At 38.1% G+C, this 25,203-nt stretch overlaps 1 protein-coding gene across 1 annotated transcript in view; it reads right to left on the reverse strand.

Moving 5' to 3' along the window:
• The window catches only part of LOC135467386 (doublecortin domain-containing protein 1-like), a 28,188-nt gene extending 3,681 nt beyond the window's left edge, over nt 1-24,507 (reverse strand). The window contains exons 1-38 of the mRNA XM_064745160.1: nt 22,996-24,507; nt 22,323-22,577; nt 22,013-22,062; nt 21,523-21,635; nt 20,348-20,510; nt 19,295-19,400; nt 18,867-18,966; nt 18,542-18,635; nt 17,957-18,123; nt 17,616-17,708; nt 17,308-17,397; nt 17,020-17,106; nt 16,594-16,695; nt 15,668-15,842; nt 15,091-15,208; nt 14,683-14,824; nt 13,890-14,021; nt 12,569-12,790; nt 12,022-12,179; nt 11,562-11,685; nt 11,043-11,130; nt 10,682-10,767; nt 10,386-10,430; nt 10,263-10,347; nt 9,830-10,075; nt 9,302-9,458; nt 8,255-8,413; nt 7,183-7,374; nt 6,606-6,826; nt 6,251-6,321; nt 5,803-5,953; nt 4,979-5,238; nt 4,219-4,474; nt 2,942-3,040; nt 2,631-2,744; nt 1,406-1,507; nt 849-985; nt 285-380 (exon numbers count right to left, since the gene is read on the reverse strand). Of these exons, the coding sequence (XP_064601230.1) occupies nt 285-380; nt 849-985; nt 1,406-1,507; nt 2,631-2,744; nt 2,942-3,040; nt 4,219-4,474; nt 4,979-5,238; nt 5,803-5,953; nt 6,251-6,321; nt 6,606-6,826; nt 7,183-7,374; nt 8,255-8,413; nt 9,302-9,458; nt 9,830-10,075; nt 10,263-10,347; nt 10,386-10,430; nt 10,682-10,767; nt 11,043-11,130; nt 11,562-11,685; nt 12,022-12,179; nt 12,569-12,790; nt 13,890-14,021; nt 14,683-14,824; nt 15,091-15,208; nt 15,668-15,842; nt 16,594-16,695; nt 17,020-17,106; nt 17,308-17,397; nt 17,616-17,708; nt 17,957-18,123; nt 18,542-18,635; nt 18,867-18,966; nt 19,295-19,400; nt 20,348-20,510; nt 21,523-21,635; nt 22,013-22,062; nt 22,323-22,577; nt 22,996-23,177 (5,238 nt within the window). The 5' untranslated portion in view covers nt 23,178-24,507. The remainder of the gene's footprint in view (nt 1-284; nt 381-848; nt 986-1,405; nt 1,508-2,630; nt 2,745-2,941; nt 3,041-4,218; nt 4,475-4,978; nt 5,239-5,802; nt 5,954-6,250; nt 6,322-6,605; nt 6,827-7,182; nt 7,375-8,254; nt 8,414-9,301; nt 9,459-9,829; nt 10,076-10,262; nt 10,348-10,385; nt 10,431-10,681; nt 10,768-11,042; nt 11,131-11,561; nt 11,686-12,021; nt 12,180-12,568; nt 12,791-13,889; nt 14,022-14,682; nt 14,825-15,090; nt 15,209-15,667; nt 15,843-16,593; nt 16,696-17,019; nt 17,107-17,307; nt 17,398-17,615; nt 17,709-17,956; nt 18,124-18,541; nt 18,636-18,866; nt 18,967-19,294; nt 19,401-20,347; nt 20,511-21,522; nt 21,636-22,012; nt 22,063-22,322; nt 22,578-22,995) is intronic.
• Between the last annotated feature and the right edge of the window lie 696 nt (nt 24,508-25,203).

Raw genomic sequence — 25,203 nt, forward strand, 5'->3', positions numbered from 1 at the left:
GAATTATGTCCCAATAAACTGCTCATTGATTGCAGATGCCATTTAGGAGATAGAACTGCTGTCCTGGATAAGCATTTAAAAAAGCAAATAAAGCAGTTTCGAGATTTAGTGTGATTACTGCTTTACTCAGTCTATGTGATTAGAAAGTCTAACTCTCAATCACCTCTTAATCTCTGCACACTAATTTATAACAAGCAACCTCACAGTGTCATGTACATAAATTTTTATTGAGTTAGGCAACTTCACGCTGTAATTAGATATAATATGAACTTTTATAAACTTACCATGTTGGGTTGTTTGTACAAACGCCGGGAGGTGTTCACATTGACCACCCTGGTGTTACCTCCCTTTTGATTGGCCCTCACTTCTGCCAGATGGCTCTACAAGAAACACATTGTGTTAGAAATGGTTTAACCAAGTAATATAAATATAATGCTCTGTTCAATCCATGGTTGTGAGTAACTGTCTCTGGTAAAACAAAATGAGGCATTTCAAAACCAAAATAGTCATGAATAAATGTCCCAGTGTTTGAACTGTCAAAAAAAGTTGTAAATTTTGACCATTCTTTCTTATGAACATGAGCATTTTTATCTTAGATATGTGCTAAAATCAGTATTACGCCCTGTTCACTGCATGAAAGATCATTGGAGGATTATTCCTTTATTATAAACATTCCAATCTTATTATGAGACACCTGAGCCACATCATTTAACTGTGCATTACCAGCTGTCTGATTTCGTCATTTCATATGTCCTGAATCATTGTCTCATTTGGTCAGGGAAAGTCATGAATTTTTGTTTCATTATAGCTGTGGTGACTCTGATGAAACAATGTGTAGCTCTGCTCACCTCTAACTTGTTGACGGTGTCATGTTTCACCTGTTCCTCCACATCAGCTTCCTGCCAGTGACCCTCCAGCACCACAGGTTTCTGGCTGTCACGTGTACCTTTGTACTGACCAGGCTTCTGCTCACCAAACCGCCGACCTGTCAACATAAAATAACCACTCACAAACCACACAACTCTAATAGCACCAGGATTTCATTCATAAGTACAAGCTCATGGCTTAGCTTAGTATTGGACTGTTAAGAAATATCTTGAATTTAGAAAATAAATGAGGCACAGAGTCAGCCTGATTCCTATGATTCCCACGGAACAGGTCAAGAAGATGCTTCATTAAACTGAAATATAAAAACAAAAATCAGTCTTGTTTCTCCCAAGTTGTGTCTGGCCAGTCTGATTAAGGTTGCGTTATTTTAGTAGCTCACACTTAGGCAAATACTCTTAATCTCTGCGATCAAAATCTTTTTAAGTCAATTTCATTGTGCAAAATCACCAACAGATAAATTCATATGAATCACAAAAAAGTTGGCATGACAAAAGTGAATAAGGGGGAGATAACTTGCCTTTCATCTGCCGGAGAATATGTTTCTCTATGTCCAACTCCAGGGACACAGCTGATCGGAACTGTCTCTGCTTCTTGCGGGTCTCAGCTTGGGACTCTAAAACTGCATCAACACAAACAGCCCGTTACAAACCATCAAATGGCAATGACACAGCTTTTGCTTTGGATAGTTTATTTGTGCATAAATCCACTAGTGATCTACACTGATTGGATCTTTTTCCTCCGACATTTTACATTATTAGCATTGATTGTTAAAAATGTATAAAAGCAGTTGCAGTTTTTAGTATATTTGGTAGCATTTTATACAAGATTAGTAGGTGTTTGTGGCATGTTTGACGGCAGTTTATACATAAAGTATGTTTTAGTGTATTTATTTTTGTAGTCATGTTTAGCACATGTAGTTCATGTACTCTGTAGTATGTTTAGTAGCACATGTAGTTTGTACCATGTTTAACAGTGCCTGTAGTTTGTACCATGTTTCATAGTACCTGTAGTTTGTACCATGTTAAATACTGCATGTAGTTTGTACCATGTTTCATAGTACCTGTAGTTTGTACAATGTTAACTACTGCCTGTAGTTTGTACCATGTTTCATAGTGCCTGTAGTTTAGTTTGTACCATGTTTCATTGTACCTGTAGTTTAGTTTGTACCTTGTTTAATAGTACCTGTAGTTTTTACCATGTTAAATACTGCCGGTAGTTTGTACCATGTTTAATAGTGCCTGTAGTTTGTACCATGTTAAATACTGCATGTAGTTTGTACCATGCTTAATAGTGCCTGTAGCTTGTACCATGTATAATAGTGCCTGTAGTTTGTACCATGTTAAATACTTCCTGTAGTTTGTACCATGTTTCATAGTGCCTGTTGTTTAGTTTGTACCATGTTTCATTGTACCTGTAGTTTAGATTGTACCGTGTTTAATAGTACCTGTAGTTTTTACCATGTTAAATACTGCCGGTAGTTTGTACCATGTTTAATAGTGCCTGTAGTTTGTACCATGTTAAATACTGCCTGTAGTTTGCACTATGTTTAAAAGTAGTACTTGTAGTAGTATGTTTAACATCACTTTGTAGAAAAAAGTTTCTTTAATATGACAACCTCTACCAATACTATTACATTTTGACAGGGACACTAATAATCTATGGACAAATTCAATACTGGTCAGCAAACAAGACATACTTATTATTTTCCAAAATTTACTAAAGTTTCATAAAAGAGGTCTTACCATCTGGGGATACAAATGGCTTTCCTGAGGAAGCCCAAACCTCTATAGGGTACCTCAAGATAACATCTAGTGAGGGAAGGGGTACTTGACTGAGTAAAGCATCAGTATCAACATCTGAAAGGGTAAGTAATAAGAAAAATGTTAGTTGTATGGAAGATTATAGACAGTAAAAGGAATTGACAGACAATTTATACTTTACACCGAGAGCCACACTTGATGTACAGTTTACATGTATGCAAACTCTGTTGTTCAGCGTACAACTCAGCATACCAGAGACTTCTGAAAATATTTGTGTACTGTTTAAAACTTACTCAATTCACTCTTGGTCTGTTTTTCTTGTGTTTGTCCATCAGTGTCTGTCTTGTCCCCATCACCTGCATCTGTCATCAAGTTGTCCTTTTCCGTCTCACCTGTATACAACAATCAGACACCAAAGATCCATGTAGGGGTCAGGAGTAAATGGTGATCTACTAACACTGGTAAAGTAATGCAGCTGCGTGCTCAACCCATTTTAAACACATAGCCAGGGTACTTGCAATAATAAGAATTCAATTTAAATATTCAATCTTAGTCAAGTCAGCAATTTATTTATTTATTTATTTGATTGGTGTTTTACTCCATACTCAAGAATATTTCACTTATACGACGGTGGCCAGCATTATGGTGGCAGTAATTAATTAAGCCATTTGATGCTTGCATGCAGTTAATGTCAAGGGACAGGGCGAAACACAATGGGTTATCACATTTTATCATGACAACTTACTTGCAAACATTAAATATGTTTCATCTCCACTTTCAAGGATACATATAACACAATGTATTTATTTATTTGATGGGTGTTTTACATTATATTCAAGAACATTATACTTATATGACAGCTGCTAGCATTATGGCGTGAGGAGACAGAGCCGGGCTCAGGAAGTTGCACAGTATATTCCTCTTCAACATGCTTTAATACTGGGAGCCAATGCTCCATGTGACCAAAATGGCATATTTTGAAGACATTACTACAACTGGATTGGCGACGTACAGCACGATCCTTCTAAGTCATTTATACAGGGCAGTGAATAATAGTTTACTATCAAGTCAAATACTGCACAGTATGGAGGTTAATAAATACAGGATATTGCACAATGAAGGTTGAATGATATTCAACATTTACTGTGCAATATTCTATTTATTATTTATATTTCGACAATATCGTAGTTTTGTGTATTTGAACAAGTTTAAGCAATGTTTTAGCTGTAGGCCTTCACAGACTTGTGTATATAGCGTGACGTTGCACATGACGCCTTCTATGACATCGTGTCTTCTTGCATGACGTAAGAAATGTTGAGGTTGATTAAACTTGTATTATGACGTCATTCTGCTAAGCTTGGACTGGAACGTCATCTAACAAAACATTTCTTTTTGATGTTGTGGTGTCGGGGTATGTGATAACAAAAGTGATATCAAACTCTAGCCAGTGAGGTATCACTTTCTCAGTGAAGGAAATCCTAATATTTCACCTATATATAAATAATAAACGCCATTTTGATCATAAAAATCCTAAGACAATATTCTGTAAAGAGGACAAAAACTTAGCTACCTTCTAGTGTGCTGTTAGCATGTCCATCACCCCAAGCCCTGATAGCCTTCTCTTCCTTCACATCAGCCTGCCCCTGGCTTGCAGAACCCTCCTGTTTGTGTAACAATCGGTCCACCTGAGTGAGCATGGCAGACTTGTAGTTCTCCACCGCCCAGCCTACAAGGTCCTCCATATCCAGGATCAGGGTCCCGTCCTCTGTGTAGAGACGAGTGGCAGCATTGCACATGCCCAGCCGCTGAGTGCACTGATTCAACATCTACAGCACCAATAATCATTTCAGTGTTTTTAACATGGGCCTATACTTCTTAATGTAGCTGCAGTGCTGGTATGTTATAGATGTACTGCAAAGTGAGTTAATGAGCTAAACCATCAATAACAGTGTGATAGGCTGATACAGATACATGTAGCTGTAGTAGCACTGTCATGATAGAGACACAAATGTACACCAATATGATGAGATGATTTTTCAAATGCAGAATTTCACTTCAGGACATGGTTAAAAAGAGACGCACTGTATACATATAAGCTACTGATATACAATGGAGATGGAACTTTGTAATGTATACCAAGTATGTATATACAGATGACATCTTCATCTGTAATTTCCTCATGGATTGGTAAAATGCAAAGTTCTTTGCAGTTAACATTAATGGTGAACAACAACAAACACAATTTGCGTCTTTTCATATAATCTGTCAAATCCATCAATGTTTTGTCTGTAATAATAGTAATTTCCTTGGGTATTTACGTGTGTACATACCCCATCAATGCTGGAGCCAATGATGACCTCGCCACTATTAAGACGCCCTTCCCCATTCTTGTAGGCCAGAATCCTGACAGGACGGACTGTTTTGGCCGCTGAGATCTCCCTAGCTATCCTTTTCACGTTCATTTCATTTTTCAGATTCTCAAGCACTTCTTCCCAGATTTGCAGTGTTCTTTCTGCCTCATGACGAGACAGATCTACTTTTCCATTCAGCACCTTAAAGCTTCCAATCTGCTTCAATTTCATCTTTTTGGCTGTAGAAATAAAACATAATGAATAGTTAACATGTACACTGGTGAATGGAATGTGTATTTTGTTGTTTGATTGGTGATTAACACCATATATGAAAATTATTCACCTGTATTATGGTTCACAAAATGTGGGAAACCAGGCAGAGCCCACAAGAAACCGCTATTTGCTAAACCTAAATATCCTATATAAAACCCTAGCTACAGCAGTTTTAGCAAGTGATGTCTTTGAACTTTGTTGGTCAAGGGCTGGGAAACCATTAGGACCAGAAAGCAGTAAGCCCTTGTGTGATGGGGACCAACATATACCTCAATGCTGTTTATTTGCAAACAAAACAATTATAGAAATGTGCCTTGGCAGATCAGATATATGCAAAACCTGTCTGTTGATCAAGAAACCATTAGAATAGACAAGTCTGAGCACGCAGCAGGTTTGACCATTTCAAAAGGATGGAAGATTTTGCTTGTTGAATGAACAAGGAAATGATCCTTGTTAAACACAGGGTTTAACACCACACTGGGAGTATTTCAGCTATATTGTGGCCATTTGACTGATTGTGAGGATCTCACCTTGGCCCATAGCACAGCTGAAGCTAGACTGAGCAGTCAGTTTCTCCACCTTACAGCGCCCTCTCATGGCTCGAGCACAGGAGGTACACACTCGTATCGCCTGGGTCTCCTTGTCTGAGTTCACCGGAGCAGGAACAAGAACCACATAGCCCTGAAGAACAAAAACAGGTCACCTTTAAGTTACAATCATTCATTAGGAATCTCAGACATTATTCTCATGTAATTATACTTTAGTACTTTAAGCATTAACATTACAATTATTTATGTGTAATTAGTCAAAAAAAGAAAAAATTATATTCTAGGCAGAATGCTGAGGGAAAATAAAATTTCTACAATCTATATTACAGAATAACAACATCAAAGTTGAAAATGTACTTGACAATCCACAAATGATCTCTGTATTTAAAAGTTTCCTTTATGAAATGCAGAATGGAGCAGGTGCACTTACAGGCTGATTGAGCGAGGAGAAGCCTGCCACAGTGTAAGTACACACATCCACCTTATTAGCAGCTGTTATCTCTGTAATATAAACATACACAAGATGTAATAATGCCATTAAACAAATGATCACAAGTAAAAGCTAAGGTGGTTTATCTCTACAAACTCAAAAAGGAAAGAAAACATTTCTACATTTTAATACATGTAGTGCATTTATATGTACATCCATATAGAGGCCAGAATCCTGATGGACCATCACAGGACATATTATGTAAGTGAAACTTCATAAATATTCAAATTATATGATTACATCTCCCAATCTGAGCCAGAGAAATAACTCTCTTACCAAGTCAACCTAAACTCACCCTTGTCTAATTCATTTGCAGCAAATGCTGAAATAAATCCTGACTCGGCATCATATCTCCACAGCTGATTGGCTCGTCCATATTGACTGGTCTGTCGTCTCTGTAATGTGACCTGACTGCCCACTAGGGAAATGGGGGATGTGCCATCACTGTCTGAGGGTGAGCAGTGGGGCAGCGACACTGTCAATACCAGCTGTTGGTTATACTTGGAGTGGATTATACTGCAACAACACAGTAATCACAGCCACATAAAAAAAAATTGAAATTGAAATATTTAAAGCCACCATCTTTCACAGTTGTTTAAGGTCAATTTGGGATAAATAGGTTTAGGAGTTTAGAAGGGCAGTCAATCCTCACCAACTATTGGACCTTTCCAAATCAAGTTTACAATTCAGCCAAACCAGCATTAGAATGAATATATACATTTATTCCATGCAGAAGTGCTCACGCTCCACACAGGAGGTCGAATACAAAAATATATTGCAGCTGCTTTGTTTTTGGTAGTGGTGAGTGTGAAATATGAGCCATATTTGACATACACAACAAAGCATCCTCAATGAGGGACTGTAGATCTCACCCATCATCTTTGATGACCCAGCGCTGATGGACGTCATCAGGCCGTCTCTTCACCAGCACTACCTGATTGGTTTGGCCATCAAGGTCTGCCACACCCACCACCAGATCAGGATTGGACGCACAGGATATAAAGCCATCCTGGAAATCAAACTTCTGCAGGGTGCTTCGTGGCTGACGCGGGGACAACTTTGGTCTGTAAGTGAAGTGAAGCATTTTGAACAATGCACAAATCTAATATTTAATCTTTACTGTTAGTCTTGATTACCATATATGGTAAATGACCTTTGTTTCGCCCTCAGGCTTAGCAAGTGTATCCCACAATTCATTGCACTGATTGTGGTTCTTACCGACTGGGCGCCATAAAAGAGCATCTGTGGTGGTCAGGTGATTATATGGATAGTTCCAGAATGTAATAAACAAGCTCATGCTTAACTGAGTAGTCTGTCTATGCTCCTGTTTTGATCTTAATGAATTTAGTACATAATGGCTTACTTCACAGCTGATGCACCTTGATTGTTTTATGATCGCCATTTTATGATGAAAGGAATTCGAGAGAAAATTCTCTGGAGATTGCTGAGTGTGGGCGTAACCACCCAGTACCATTACACATTTGTGGCATGTCAAATATGTGTTAATATTCATGCAGAGCTCTTCACGTACAAAGTTTATAACAGAACTTAGCACCCTACAAATCCTGATTTTGCACATTACCAGCAAATAATGAATCAAACTGCGTTTAAAGTGACAAATTACAATCACAGGGCTCGAAATCTCCACGTGTGGCTATTATACCTGTTAATGGCAGGATTTTTGCCGATGAAAGGCCGAAATATAATCTTACCTGTCGCTGGTGACACGTGGGCATATTTGCATAATGGTAATCATAAAACATGCACATATTTTAATATATAGCCAAACAGTGTTGTGCGAACTTCTATTATGTCAACCATCCTGGCTGACACAAATCCTGTCTGACTATGGATGTGCCGGATTCACTCACGGTGCTACTGACTTCTGTCACATTGTTTTTCTATCTAGTGTGGGCAAATATTTGACATGGTTTGTGCACTTACTTGAACTTCTCATACATCTGTTTGTCAGTGTACTGCTCTGCCACAGGATCATCAGACTCAAAGTCACCCCCAGCATTAATCAGACGCTCCCATGGCCACTTGAGCTGGTTCAGACGGTCCTCGGACCTTTTGTGGGCTCGTTCGTGAGCTGTCATATTACTCCAAAAGAAAATCACAACAGAAATAAGGACAGGCAGAACATCAGAAGGATAGGCTCTTTTTCAGCTGCTTATCAACAACAGTGACTTACCAACAAATTCCACTATTTGATATTATTCAATTCATTATCTTTTAGTCAGAAAATATATAAACAACCATACAGATGAAGTACAACTGACTGAGATAAAAACATTACAGTAACATACAAAATGACACAAAATACAAATGACTCGTTAGACAGCCATAATGCAAAGGTCACAAATAAAGAGAAATCATTACAATTACAAAGAAATTTCTCTAACAGTACTGGCTACAGTCTGTTTATCATCCATCTGTTCTGGCCATACACACACAGTGTCTGCTGAAGGTTAGAGCACCTGCTGACCTTGTTGCTTTGGCAGACCACTCAACCACACTAACACTAAATTGAAAGAATAAATGATTATGGCTGAATGCCACATCGGCAATATCTCAGCAATGTCATGGCCAGCCACTTAATTGAAGGATCACTGGTAAAATTACTTGTTTTAGGCTGATATGGCCAATTTATCTATTACTTTTACTGTAATTATGTATAATGGTGAATCCATGTTGAATTTGTGTGGCAAATTTAATGATTTATCAAAGTATCAACTTCTGTGACAGCATTAAAGAACATCAAATCGTCATCCAGTACCGGGAGCAGAAGTCAAAAATCTCAATATAAAATCCTTCCCAGATTTACATTACAACTTACTGTCAGTTAGGTAGGAAATAAACTTTGATAAGTTGTCAACACAGAGACACTAATCTATAGCACATATGGCTAGAACAGATAGAGGGTTAACAGTAGTGCTAGTGATGATTGCCCTGCATTTATTCTCCCATTCAGGATGTTAGTCTCCTTACTCCTCAGAATCCAGGTCCAGTTGCAGTTCATGTCTGTTGTTGAAGCTCTCCATGACAGCCTCTGGGTCTGACTCGGTCTTCTCCAGGTCATGGTGCCATTGCTTATTGATGATCACCTGAGCATGCACATTAAGGGATTCTACCTCAAGGCTGAAACCTGCAATAGACAGTGGGGAATACATTAGCAGCAGTAGCTTAACCATATGGTTCTGCAGAAACAATACTGAGCACAAGTCAGTTTTGGCAAGCCACCCAGACAATGCTAAGTTGAATCACATCCTTCAATGACACATCAATCACCACTCAACTACCTTTCAATAGCTTCAGGAAAAATCAAATGCAGGCAACAAGCTATGGTCACTGGTCCACTGAAAAGAGAATGCATAATATTTATGTGAATCCACTATATATTAATAACTTTATGTAAAATCAAAGGAAATAGGCTATGACGACTGGTTCACTGAAAAAGAGTGCACAACATAATTATAGAAGAAACTGTGTACAATAACAGAAGTAGTGAGAACGTACCCTCTGGGTTCCTGAGAGCACAGAACTGCCTTATCTGTGAAACGTCCTGTGACAGCTGGGACAGAAGGAACCGTCTCTGCTGCTCAGCCTTGGTGACAGTCGGGTCGCTCCATGCCTCCCCACATGTCACATGGACAAACTGATCTCGACTCAGATCTTGCAGGTTAAAATGCTCCTTGCCCTTCTCGTCAAACAGCCGACGAGCGGCAAATGGTAAGTCTAGCAATTCCGTGCAGTTGTCCAAAACTGAAAACGTAAAGCGTCCACATGAAGATATACATGTACTCTCTAAGTCACATGCTAATATTACTACTGAGCAAACCGTCAAACCAAGCAGAGGGTAACAATGCCATAACCCTATTTAAAAATGTTACTTTAGTTTTGTTTGTGCATCTCATAATTTTATTATCACTATACTGCCTGACATGCAAACCAGGAGCAGAAAAGAGTCTTACCATGTAGAACTCGAGTTCCCTGACAGACAAGTTCTGACAGTGTAGAGACATATCCAGGTCCACCTCAGCCCCTAATCCATCTCTGACAGATCCCTTCACACTGTGTTTGTGAGACTCTTTCTGCGGTTGCTAGGGGAACTCACCCACTGAGAAATAACAGCAGATACAGATCTCTAAATTATTACCTCTTTCTTAACAACAAGACAGAATATCACATTGATCAATAACACATTTAATAAGGTATGTATGTGGTAATTATGAGTCCTGTAGAACACCTAATATATTCAAATCATGTTATTTTTCTGACTTACTTCAGACAGGCATGAACTAGGAAAGGTTTTGATAAAGTACAAAAAAACACAGGCAGAATAGGTACTTGCTCATCCAGGCCACTCACATTAGACACATTTGGTCCCACAACCAACACTGCCTTCTGTTTGTCTCTTTCACCATTACGAAGCACAGCAAGGCGCAATGGTGTTGCTGAAACAAAATATTACGTAATGGTGACCAACAACAAATTTCAGGATTCATATTTAAAGATTATCTCTAAAAATTTCATCCATTCATTTCTTTTTGGATGGAATATCTCATAAAACTTCCATTCATTATCTTGCATAAACACATGGAAATCAAGCTTGGAAATATGTTTTCACACATTCACACATACACGTTGCATACCTGGTTGTACACACATGGACCCATTCAAAGGACCAGGCCAGCATGTACATGTATGTATGAACACTTGTAGCACATACCTCCTGACAGGTTTGTCTTCTTCTCCACCTTTTTGGAAGGGTTTGGAGCACTAACCATCAAGAAGGATTCCATGGGCCACAGGTATTCCTAGTATAAACACAAACAGAGGATTTTGAATTTCTTGAACACTAGAGTATTTTAGGTGTGGCAAGCTTATAAGCCCTAAAGTATCACTGATAAATTTTATGTAACACACAAGTAGTGCTACATCAGAAAGACAAAGACTTTGTAATGAGCCACTGTGACTCAATATTTTGGCACTTCATTCTGGCATCACTGGAAGAGATGTACCATGCTACACCTTGATAAATGCAAAATTTGTGCTAGTAAGTGCTTGTAGATCAAAGCCTTATGCCTGTTAGTTACTGGAGGAAATTTATAAACAAACATTTAACACAAAAAAGTGGAAAATAAATAACATCACTGTAAAGTAGTCAGTTACTATTTACTTTACCGGGTTTTTTTGTAATGAATACTATGAAATCTATCTTAGAAACACTCCTTGCTGCCAGCCTTACCTCATTTATTTGGCCATCTTGTCTGACAGGCCAAGAGTAGGCTAGTTTCTTCCACTCAGGATTGGCAACATCAGTATGTTTCCACTGGCCAATTGTCTCAAACCTTTCCTGCTTCAAAGCAAACCTGCATGGTGGAAATAGAATATGACAGCTTACAACAGCCAAGCATGTCATTCTGTCAGTTATTGGCTCATTGTTCAATTATGATACAACACATGTCATATAATTCTCCTAATGCACAGGAATTTTCATACAACATATGCAGGAGCCTTTTGTTTCAAACCTGGAGTAATGGGCACAATTTATTGTGACAAATAATTTTGATCACTTCATGGCAAATCAACATCACTACATGTATGAAGAACTTCGGGAGAGGAATCAAAATAAGCAAAAACCCTGGTTAAAATACAAGGACACACAATGACAGAGCTAACTGCTGAGTAGACCACTAAGGTCATACCTCTGACATTCGTTGTCTTTGGCTGGCATCCTGTCCGTCAGGATAAGGACAACCTTGTTGCCTGGTTTCATACCCTGGATCCTCCTGTTTCCTGACATGTAATCCATGTGAGCTTGTGACTTCCCACCAAGGTAAGTCAGGCATAGGTCAGGGTAAGCCTACAAATGTTGTTCAAAAATAGTTGAAATCTGAGAGTGTATAGCAGGCCCATGTTGTCCACATGTAAATTTGCTTAAAGGCACAGAAACTATAAAAATGAAGCAAGCATCAGTAGATAGACCATTAAAGACTGTGTCTGAAAATACTTTTGTTTTTTAAAATTGTGTTCCTTAAACTAAACATGATGAATTGCTTGGAATGAGCTTTATGGACCATATTTGTTGCCAATTAAATCACATAAAGTTTGCTTCAGCCTTATACTGAAATCATGCTTCAAGTATTTAGTTCAGCAAATAAAATCTTACAATTACAAGATACATTTTAATGAAACAATATGAATCCTTTTTCTGATCAATATAGATTTCACTATGCAGACATGAATACTCACAGCTGAAGATATGGTACCATCTGTGTGGAATATCCACTGCTGTGAAGATCTGTCTGCCAGTTTGCCTTGGATAAGGACTGGGATTCCCTCCAAGTGGGACTCCTCTGCATCTGCTGGGGTCTCCCCACTGGACTCCCCTTCCTCACCCTGCTTTACCTCCACTCGAAACTCAGACACACCCAGGCACAGCTTAGGGACACTCTTACAGTAGATATACCCTGACTGGAGACAATACATGTAGATGACAGTGGAGGTTATCACATACAGATATGTGCAAATTGTGCCTTTCCTTCCTAGACGCAACATATGAAAGTTGCAGCAGATATAGCGTGAAATGACAATACATCTAGGTGAGAGTGGAGGCTACCATAGATATATAGATAAATGTATGTACATGCAGCGCCTTTCATTCATAAAGGCAAATATGTGAAAGTTGCAGCAGACATATGTTGACTACAGACAATACATGTAGATGACAGTGAAGGTTACATTAGATATACTTGTAATGTCTTCCCTTACTGGATACAAATAAATGTATGTGTAAGTTACAGTAAATGTAACCTGGCTGGTGCAGTCAAAGATAGTGGAGATAGTATAGAGCCATCTATCACTGGATATAAACACAACAAAGTTACATACATCCTGATGGAAGAAAAACAGAGTGAAGATAAAGTTGACATGTCTTTCCTTGAGGGGAATATACAGATTCACTTAGCGGTAAGATTTATTTACTTAGATCTTTAAAGGGACATACCACCGAAAGAAATTCAGAATTTTTGAGCTGTTTAACTAAACACAAAAATGAGTTGCATTTGACTTCTAAATAAACCTCCTTGGCCTATAATTTCCACAAAATGTCAATTAAGAGAATTATAAGGGGAAATGAGGCAAATGAGGCAGTGCAAAGATTCTGACAATGCAACGTTTGTTCGTGGACCCCACATGCAAACAATACGATAGACTGAAAGCAATTAGAAGTCTGGTAAATCAAATACGATCTTCCTTTCTAATGATAATGTTTTATTAAGTGCTCGTAATTGCCAATTGCGGTAGACCGCATAATTACAACACAGTGCCATGTCTGAATTTTCAACTTCACTGAACATTTCCCATCATCTAGACAACAAGAGGATGTAACTGACTAAAAAAATAAGATTTACTATGTGCAATGATTTGAGAGAGTTCATGATCGAAGAAAAACCCCGGATAAAACAAAACATTTGATCATTCAGATATGTGTCAGTAGACATCTGAAGGTCTCAACTTTACGTAGATGAGGTCTAAAATAACAGCACAATTTTTTCGACGAAGAAAAACTAACCTTGGAGACCATAAATATCTGTGACTCTGCCTGCCAGGAACAGTCCAGCATGAAGCCATTCTTATCACTTCTCTCCCCTGGAACTTTACGAGAGGCAGCCAGCTCTGGAAATACCACCAGCTTCTGATCCTTCTGAAACCAGATATGCACACCAGGTAAGATTAATCTGGTGTGGTGAATATACACTGATAGCACATTGATCAAAATATATTTTCAAGATACATATATTCCATAAAGATTAATGACAAATGACTTTTGACATATGTCAAATATTACAAGTATTAAAGACATTTCATTTATTTATATGATTAGTGTTTTACACCACACTCAAGACTATTTCACTTATACAACACCAATCAGCATATGGTTTGAGAAAATGGGGGAAACCCCTCAACCATCCGCAGGTTGCCTATAGACCTTTCCACGTACAGCGAAAGAGGAAGCCAACGTGAGCTGGACAAACTCACTGTGACCACAGTGGTGAAAGGATCTCGAGCCACTGTGCTGCCCTTGAATGTTAGCCACTCTGCCATGAAGGCCCCCTATTATTTTTAAGCATGTACAAGTCTATCCAAATTTGTGAACAAAATTGTAACTAGCCTTTATTACAAATTAACAGCTGTAAATGAGTTTAAATGATTTTAATGGAAACAACTACCGACACTCAGCGGCAACCAGGTATTAAGGATACCTTATTAGACACTGACTACACAGTTATATATTTACTAAGACTTTAAACTGTTTAGGGTGGGTCACACTCTGTTATCACACGGGCCAGTGCCCTGGAACCGACCTTGTGCCTGAGGAACTGGGTGCCTGGATCCAGCTCCTGATCCTCCAGCAGGGTCTGGATATAGGAGGTTTCTGCTGGAGATTTGGCCTCTTTATAATCATACTCAGCCGGGAAATGCTCACAAGTCTCCCACTCAGCTGGGCTAAAATTAAAAAGACGCATGTTATCGTTTGGCACGTTCTCTACTTTACATAAGACAAACTAAACTCAATGAAAACCATCAACTGACAAGCCAGATGTCAGGTTATAGTGAGATTATCATTTTGTTACACTGAATGTTATTGACTCCGCTTGAAACTTTTTGAAGGCTCCCATACCGAACTCTTTAATATATTTCAGTTGACGGAAGAATTAGTTTGCTGTTTCAGAAAATGATTAAATCTCATTCTGTATCAAACGATTTCTTACTTCTCTTTTCCTGCCAAAGGTCGGTCATTCCTATCCACAAACTTTGCCATAACCACCTGTCTACCATCATCAAGCTCGTAACCCTCCACCAAACCAAACTGAACCTGGAGACAGTAGGCTGCAAGACACAAGAACCATACAGAAACACTGCACAAATATGGAGTAAATGAACATTTTAATAGAAAGTAGCATTGGTTTATATCCAGCTGAAGGCTAATTACCAAAACAAAGAAAGGAATACAAGAGAAAAAATATGTATTGGAAAGTAAACTTATACAACTGAAGTCTATGTGTGAATTAAAGTTTTCAAAGGTAACCTCAAATTAATATTGATGTGATATATCTGAAGACAAATCATATCAACACTTTAAATAACAAGTCTCATAAACCATTTCCTTGTCATCATCTCCTTTTTACAAAGCAGTCGCAAACTGTGCCTGGCTCAATTTCCATGACAACATACAGTGAAGATATGTCACTAGGGAAAATGTGCCAGGCACAGTTTCCGACTGTTTCGTAGAACGGGATCCTTATGGTGGATTGTTCTTGCAGGGTGGTAAGAGAGTAAAGCACTTACTGAATGGAATGATGAATGGTTCCCCAAAGGAGAGCCACACTTCCTGACCATATTCCAGCTTCCTCACATCAGTGATCTCATTCCCCTGTTCATCATACAATGCCCGTGCCAATGTCTTGATCTTAGGATTCTGTGGGTTCATGGTACGATGAGAGGCAGACAGCTCATCCAACAACTGCAAAGGCAAGCATATTGAGACATGGAGTGGTTTTGGAGCCATACACTCATCTGATTAAACTGGGACTATGTGATGTGTTGAAATGATAATTATAAAGTTACATCATAGTCTGATCAAATTCGAACATGGATTGTGTTGCATGGATAGTTATATCCTCACAGCAGGGTCTAACTCTCAGTCTGCCATTTCACAAGTTATGGATGGATTTCTATTAAATTTGGAGCACAACTTAACCTGGGGCCAAGCACCAATCCATTACATTTTGGGCATGATCCAGATGTTGAAGTCTTTCAGCAAATATAAAGGAAATAAAGGAAGAATCATGCACAGATTTTGATGGCACTTATGTACTTCTTCAGTGCCACAAGCATCAATTTATTTCACTTTGATGGTGATCTGGATCTATGAATGTTTAAAACCATTCTTCACCATAGCAGATTTTAGCGAAATTTTGTGCAAATCTTGGCATTAATTTTGTTGCCATACCCAAGTGCACAAATTTATTAAATAATTCTTCAGTTCACAATCAGTTGCCAAAAGCTTCTCCGTCAGAAGTGTCTTTACAGAAAAGTTTGACAAGGATTTGAATAAAACTTTCTGCACAGCATGGCCTTGATACAGACACAAATCAGATGATCCACTACATTTTGCTGGTAATCTGGTTTGGATCTAGGTAATTGGGTCTCTTTGTCTGTAGTTGGGGATTGGTACATTTAAATGTTGTGGAGGCATGCACCCTTGTACTCACCCTCTCAAGTATCTTGTCAATGTCATTTTTTATGCCTTTGACAGCTTCACGGAGATTGAAGTAGAATACCTGTGGGTTTTCACTCTGGCCATTTTCATACACCTGCACAAAATTTGTACGTGGAAATCAATCACACATTTTCATTCAAAATCAACTTTATAACAACTGAAAGATGTTGTCAAAACCAGTGAGAAAAATCTAAAACAGGATACAGAATGGCCACTGACTGACTGACAGTGGAGATGGAATTTCTTCGGTTAAAGCCTGAAGCCTTGGTCATTGCACACATGAATTCATCTACCATACCTAAAAACCACAACCTGGACTGGTGTATCTCTCATGCCAGCCAATCAGTGAACCTTATTTATCCCTTTAAGAACTTATTTTGAGATTCAAAAAACAAACAAACAAACATTCCACTTTTACCTTCAGTTTCAATCCCTGACTTCCTACAAGGCGATCATTTGCTTTCAGTTCTTTAATATGCTTCATCGTATACTCGTTCCCAATATCCTACAAAAAGAAAAAATAAAACTCATATAGTTAAAATACATGGAAAAAGCATTACTACAATCAAGCTGTCCAACTATGCAATATGTATCTTTGAGCATTCCATAATATTCTTTTTCATCTCATCTCCAAAGAAGACATGGTCAACTTGTTTAAAACTTTATCTTATTACATGTATGAGTTGAGTAGTTTAGATGTATGCACCTCCTGTTCCCTAATCCTTGGCTCCAGTTGTTCAATGTTTGCATCCAGCGTCTCTAGCACAACCTCAAGCTCTTCAACTTCCCCATCAGCCTGAAATCAAGAGTTCAATCAAGTATCACTTGAGTGCCTGAAAATCTACTCCATTGTAAAGCATTCCCTTTAACATATTATGTTTTTGTAGCTACTTTCTTTGTCTGGGATTCCTCTGTGCTTCATCTATATTCCAAACAGAACCAAAACCAGAGCATGCTATTAAAATAAAAATCGTATGATGTTTGGTATAAAGCTGTCAACAAAATTCAACTGACCATTTCTAAAGCCTCATAGACTTCCTCCTCTGATAATGTCAGGATAGATGGAATGGTCACTCGTTCCTTCTCACCATCCTTAGCATACACCAGCTACAAAATAAGCAAGTTTGTGAGGTCCTGGGTTAGAATAGTTTTAATTAACTAAATTAACCACAACATACAAGTCAATGACAATCTTACCAGTACTTCTCAATCAAAATCAACCATGACTCTGTATAGTCAATCTACACAAACTAGCATCATGAGATACTTGGTACAGGTTTACATATCAAAAACAAACAAAAAATATTACTTAATACATTTTCATTCTCTAAGATGGAGAAGAAAAATTTACTCACATTGGACTTATAAGTTTTGGTTTCCTTAACTTTCTTTTTCACATATTTCTTCAGATAGATGCTGTAATCATATGCCCCTTTGGGGTCAAAGCCTTCCCCCGTTGACACCCACACTGGTCCAAAGATAGGGGCTCCTCCTGGCTGTAGGCAAGAGTCCACTACTGGGGCTGAAAAGTTTGTCATCCAACATCATGTAATATCTGATCCATTGTACCACTGGCACATTTACTAGTTCCATAGTGGAACGTTACCCCAAAACTTCTAATAAAGGGAAACACAGTGTTAAAGCTGCAAGCTTCAGTCCATGTTATAGTTAGGGGGGGGGGGGGGGGGGAGGGAAGGGGGAACAACTCCACATGTTCTAATCTGCAGACATAACCATTGTACGCATCTAAATGCATCCTGCATGTGAATTTTAAACCGGTGACTCCACATCAGTTTTCTTTCTTCAAGTATTTGACTTAAAATATAGGCAGACTAACAAATGGGCCTTGACAATATTCACTGAAGTTTCAGGTTAGGAGGCAAAAAGGAGACCACATTTTCAATCATATGTAAACTACACACAAAATGCGCTGTACTCACTTTCTGTCAACTCTGTAATCTTTGTTCCTGTCCAGTCATACAGAATTCTGGCATGGCTTCGCAAATCAAGTCTTTGGGTACATCCAGTCAAAAACTGTCAATAAAAGTTAATGTGAGTAAATCACTGTGAGGAGAGAATTTCACACCCTGTCTACACGATACTTGCTAACATCATTTCAAAATTCAGTTAGTAGGGATTTTTAACACACCTGTAAATGAGAATGACAACTGATTATATACTATTTCAGTTTGAAAGGATTTGTTTCACTATAGATCATTCAAGTCATACATATATTACCTCAACTCTTAGTAAAACGACTAGTACCTCAGTCATGTTGGTAAGGTCAGTCACAACTTCCACTGCTTCTGTACTCTTTCCATTTCTAAATACCATCACTCTCACTTTCTTGTTATCTAGTAAAGCTCTAAAAAACAAACAAATAGTGTCTCATATATAAAGCAACAATACAATGGTACATTATTCACAACAAAAATTTCTACAAATTTTATAAGAAATTCAGTTGATCCACGGATAAGTTTCACGTAATACACAAGTAGTGTAACTCCGCAAAACGAAAACTTTATTTTGACTCAATATGATGACTAAGAAGATGATGATGGTATAATATAATGCTGAAATACAGAGTTTAAAGCTAAGAAACTCCACCTAGAAAAAAGAATCTGTTTCCAGGCATTTTTTGGATCAAATTACACTGGTTTCATCTCATAATGTACCACAAAGATTTCCCATACCTCATCCTCTTTGACAGGCATGTTCTAGTTTTCTTCTTTTTCCCATAATCAGGTAATACAACACCAGACATTGTCCAGGCAGCTCCATGTTTTAATATTGTGTTGCCTGAAATTCAAAAATCAGCAATAAATAAAATTTTAATTTCACTAAAATTGTCACTTTCAACATTATAATCAAAAGGACCTATTAATTTATTACGCTGACTTTCTATGCTGTACCTATGAGTATTTAACTTACATTTGTATATGATATCAGGTTTATGAACAAGGAACTGTATATACATCAGAGAGCTACACACTATCACACATTTGACAAGCCTCCAGATATAAATCCATAAGTCAGTGTGCGCTAAATACATTATCTAACAAAGCTACAGTTTTAGAAGAATATTCTGAAATTTATTTATACTTTTGAGTATAGAGTTAACATTCAAGGTCGTTTTTTAGAGAATAATATTATATACTACAGCCAAGTGCATTTCACAAAGCAGTCAAGCAATGATATTGTCCTTCAAAACGATGACCCTCTACATTTTTAAAATATGCACTTAGGCCTCCGTGGGAAGGTCTGTAGCAACCTGCAGATGGTCGTGCGTTTGCTCCCCACTGTGATCAGTTTCCTCCATCCATAATGCTGACTGCTGTTGTATGTAGTGAAATATTCTTGAGTATGGCATAAAATACCAACCAAACAATAAATACACAGTGCTACAGGTAATTTTTTGTAAGAGGCTTTGAAAGAGAGGGAATACATTATTTTTGCCTTTCCAAGTAGGCTATACCTCAGAACACATTTTTTTTTTTCTCAATACTCAACATGATTTTTGTGTCATGATTTTATTGGAGATTTAATTTAGATTTTGGTAGGGATGTCTGCTTTAAATCTCCCATGTACACTAGCTTTCGGGAACTTAAGCATACACACAAATCTTTGGGCACATACAGTATGCTCTGCTTTAATTTTAGAAGCATATGATCTAATTTTTGCAAGCGTATTTATGCCTTTACCCCCCATATAAGCAGACTGATAGAGTAAGCACTGTCTAAACTCACGCCTGGCAGTTGTGTATGGGCACTTGTAATTTTCCCCAGTAGATATATAGATCTCTCCTCCCCGTGGTATATCAGAAGCCGTGAAGATCTCTATACCATCCTCCAGAAACACACGCCTGGCAGCAAATCCCAAACGAAGCTTATCTGTGCAGATTTCCAACAGCTGAAAAGTAGTAAGAAAATTTCACTGATTACATCAGGCTAAGCATAGCCTTATTTCAGTCAAGACTAACAAATCTGTCTCCTTAATCTGTCCTTATGCTCTTCTATGGCTTTACCAACTCAATGAATCACTGATTATGTTACACACTCTTGATCGTAGAATTTACAAATGTAACATCATTGTAAGTAATAAGGACACATCTTGTGAAATCTTGGAGTAGCAAATCTTCCAAGTAAGAATATTCATTTTTTAAACTCCTAAAGAAGGGGATTCGCAAAAAACACACAGAATATTTAACCTTATACCTCTATCCCACCAAAGAAGTTCTCATTACGTTCTTAAAATTACTGCCGGACGGGCTCAAACTGCGTACAAACAGTGTGGACATCTTAGCAACTTTTTATGGTCTTTCTTACAAACTTTCTTAGGGATGTTCGGATTGGAAGGGTGCTCTAGAACTTCAACCCTGCTTGAAATTTTTCTTGTGGTCATCCCATTCTGATTTTGAGACAGAGTGACAACATACTTAAAATGAGATGGAAGTACTATGCACGGAATTGCCATACTTTGAACCTGTTAGGGGTGTGTTATGACATGGTGCAGTCAGGCATCAAGTGTAGTACTTGTGCACACCCAAGGGATCCATTTGTACCTCATTCATCCCGTTCGCAGACAGACCCAACTTGTCCCAGGTAATCGACTTGATGTGTTGATGTGCATCATATTTTAGACATCGTTTGCCCAATGTCACGTTCTGCGTCAACCACATCCCGTTTTACAAATTGTTTTAGGACGCACTGGACGTTTTGAGAACTACTTTGGTTCTGATCAGCTCTGATGTCCTCTGAATGCCAACACAGACGTGAAACACTCTTGACTGAGTATGGTGTTAAACAACAATCAATCAGTCTTTACATATTTTTATGATCTACCATTACATTGAAGAAAATCTGCCCATCAAATGAAATGCTAACCAAAGTGAATTCTTTATAAACATAACAAAAGTACCCACCATTTTCATGTTTGCTGCAGCAACCTTGACTGGACTATCCCTGGAGCCATTTTTATACGCTGTCACAACTATTGTGTGAGGCTGTTGTTTGTAAAGAGCTTTGGATCTCCTACCTGTGATCGAAAAATACAACACCTGACTCAAAGTTTACTTAAACTTTTGGTCAAACTCTTACAATTAGCAGTAAGTCTTTGCAAAACTATTTTTCCTGAACACTGTCTTTGGTGTACAAGCTGGTACATTACATGTGGAAAAGTTTGTTAATAGCTTGCAAAAGGTTAATGGGCCCTCTGATGTCCTCTGAATGCCAACACAGACATGAAACACTCTTGACTGAGTATGGTGTTAAACAACAATCAATCAGTCTTCACATATTTTTATGATCTAACATCAACATGTATATGAGTCACTGCAATCAGAACACCAACTGAAGTCCGAAACTAAGAAAAAAGATTTTCCAAAACAAACTGTTAGCCAATTATAGACTTACCAGATTCTGGCCTAAGAGATAACTTTGCCCAGGAATTCCCTGACCAGGGTCTACAAAATATCATGACAGTGGCACATAAGTGGTCAGCACATCAGTTACAATTTTCATACGTACTACTGTATATGTCCATGCAGATTTCCCCCATTAAATATCCAATATGCACACCAAGTTGACAAGGGGTGTGGATGTATCTCAACAGCTGATGTCTCAACCACAACCAACAAAAATAGCAAAATAAACGATCCTATAAAACAAATGTAAATCAGAGATGAATATTTAATGTACGCCGCTGAGGGTGTACATTTCTTACCTGACCCGGTGTACAGGAGCACTTGCTGGTCTCATTCTGATCTTCTTGATGGGCTCCTCACGGGGTGTGGCTGGGTCCCATAAGTTAGGGTCTGCTATAAACTTGGCATCTATCTTAGGTTTGACTCTCATGGCTGTTTGTGGACGTGTGTGTACTTGAGCAGACCGAGGTCGCTGTCTCCTTCCCTTTCTGCTATTGTTGAACTGTTGATTATTTGTTGGAACAACTCTTAATGAGTAGGGAGATGGATCATGTCTGTTGGAGAAACAATTATCTATTAACAGAACAGTTTAAAAAATTTGTCTCAAGTGCCAATGTGTTAAAGTGTAAATGTTTGATACAATACATATCCATAGCTCCAAATGGAAACTGCTGTTTGTGCTATGAACAAAGTCACACTATTACATTACACCATAATAATTATGACAACGGAACATCATTCCTAATTTGTGATATAAGAAAAAATAGAGTCAGTCAGTAGGGAAAGTTTTTTTCATGGCTGATGAAAAAATAAAGATGTTTAAGAAATTAACATGAGATGAAAAAAAGGAAATTCCATCAAAAGCTCCATAATTTTACAGCATGGTGCTATTTTGAAAGGTTGGTTAGGTTTTATACTACAGAAAGACAATTTTAATGATAGTCTTATGCGATGGTGCTTATTAAAGCTTACTCTCGACGAGGAGATTCTGTTTTTGTTCTCCTGAGTTCCTCCAGGTACTGGGCCACAAGTAAGTCCTCGTAGGACACCATATCTGATGCTGCTCGGTTATAGCGGAATGAAGCATCCTGGGTGGAATCTATTCTCACAGCCTGTGGTGGCCGCCCCGTCACTCGATAATTACTTGATGTCATTGTGAATATGAACTATAAATCAACGAAAGTACTAGTAACACATATCTGTTTACATGATTATTTAAGAAAAAGCATCTTTACATGTAGATCTGCAGGTATATCATTAAAAAACTTTGAGTGGGAAAACATGTGCTCATGAATTATCTTTATACCAATGTGGTCACTGCAACAAAACATTCATATATAAATTTTAAAAAAACAAAACAAAAAAAAACATGCACTGTATTGTCTTGATTACATTGTTTTCATGGCTGTAATAAATCTATTCTAAATCGAGTAGGGACGTATGGTGGCAGTGCGGTAGGTGCTAAAAGCAGGTCTTTAGGTTGCCGTCTTTCATTTGTGCAAGGCTTCAATAAAAACAAAATCGGCCTGAACCATCGTTGAGTACGAAATTAACATTGTAAGTGTCGCATGCTGGCTTCCTCTCTGGACGTACACGGGAAGGTCTGACAGCAACCTGCGGATGGTCGTTGGTTTCCCAGTTTCCTCCCACCATAATGCTGGGCACCGTAGTAAAAGTGAAATATTCTTGAGTATGGCGTAAAAAAACAATCAATTAAATATATAAATTGTAAGTGTCGAGACTCCAATGATGCCAGGCCACTATAAGAAAAGGAGTGGGAGTCTTTCGGGGCTATTTCAGTACAAATAACAATCTGACTGCACACATATGTAGGAAAAACAAAACATAAGTTTAAGGAGTTACATGCATGTGCTGTATAATCCCTCAATACAGTTACTGCCTTAGATAACAGTCCTATGCAGTGTGTTGACATAATACAATATACAATTAACCTAAAATAATCATTTATGCTTTCATGAAAACAAAACTTAAAATCTGCTAAATATACATGTACAAATGTGTTTTTATAAAAAGTCCAGTAGCTCCTTTCTTCTTCGCTCAAGATCAACAAAATAAGAGGTTGAGTGGATTCAGCACCTTAAAGCAAAGGTACTACTCAGTACTGAGCAAATTCAAAAAGAGTTACTACACCTATTATTGAGTATACTGATGAATATTTATTTTTTCACATATATTCGATTGGTGATTAATGCCTAAATGAAGAATTTTTCCTTGACATTATGTTTGATGGTAGTCACGTATTTAGTTATAGTATAAGTAAAACAAGAAGGCTCCAGTAAATCACAACCTTGACAATCCTCCTAATTTAAAATAGCTGCCAAACCAGGCTTAGCTGAATTCAAACAAGTCAAATGAGGCTCAAGGGGGCATGACACCGACTACTGCAGAGATTGACCATTGCTTAATACCACACTTTTGAATGCTTCACTTATAAGATGTCGATCTATTTTAAGGGTGCAGGAAACCAGAGTAAACCACAAACTTTCTGTATGATTACTACAGACAGACAAATAAGCATTAACCACTGCTTTTGTTACCAAGGCTTCTATGAGTGGGCGAAATCTACAAATTCCATGTTTCAGGCCGGGAGTGAACAACCATCGTGGCTATCACGCCACACAGCCAGTGGTAAAATGTATGAGATGCAAGGGCCGTTGTATTAGAATAAAATATTTATTTATTTTGACATTCGTCAGTGTCCCTAAAAAAAAAAAAAATTATGGATGCCTTTTTTGAATGTTTATAGGCCTTTGTAATTGTGTGACTGAAGGACTCAATGGATACATGCACAAAAGCAGATAGACCTTTGTAATTATCCTGAAACTGAGAAATGCGTATAAGAAACGATGGACAGGAGAGCAAACATTAACTGTTACAGCAGATCGTAACTTCATTAGTGTGAACAACAAAATTTCACTACCGCTCAATCGAGCACCTGTGTGTGTCACTCCCGGACGAACACTAATCTCGCGTCCAGAAATAAGTGATCTAAGCAAAAAAAAAAACCCAAAACATACACCTCACAGACATTTGTGTGCTATCGTACTCACCTTAAAACTGAATTAAAAACACATAAACTGATAAATACTGATTAAAACCGTGAACTTAGGCTGTCTTGACGTCTGCAGACATTTCCTCCATTTTGAAATATTTTGATGG

This window comes from Liolophura sinensis, chromosome 6 (genome assembly GCF_032854445.1).
Source record: "Liolophura sinensis isolate JHLJ2023 chromosome 6, CUHK_Ljap_v2, whole genome shotgun sequence".
In the NCBI taxonomy this organism is placed as follows: Eukaryota; Metazoa; Mollusca; class Polyplacophora; order Chitonida; family Chitonidae; genus Liolophura; species Liolophura sinensis.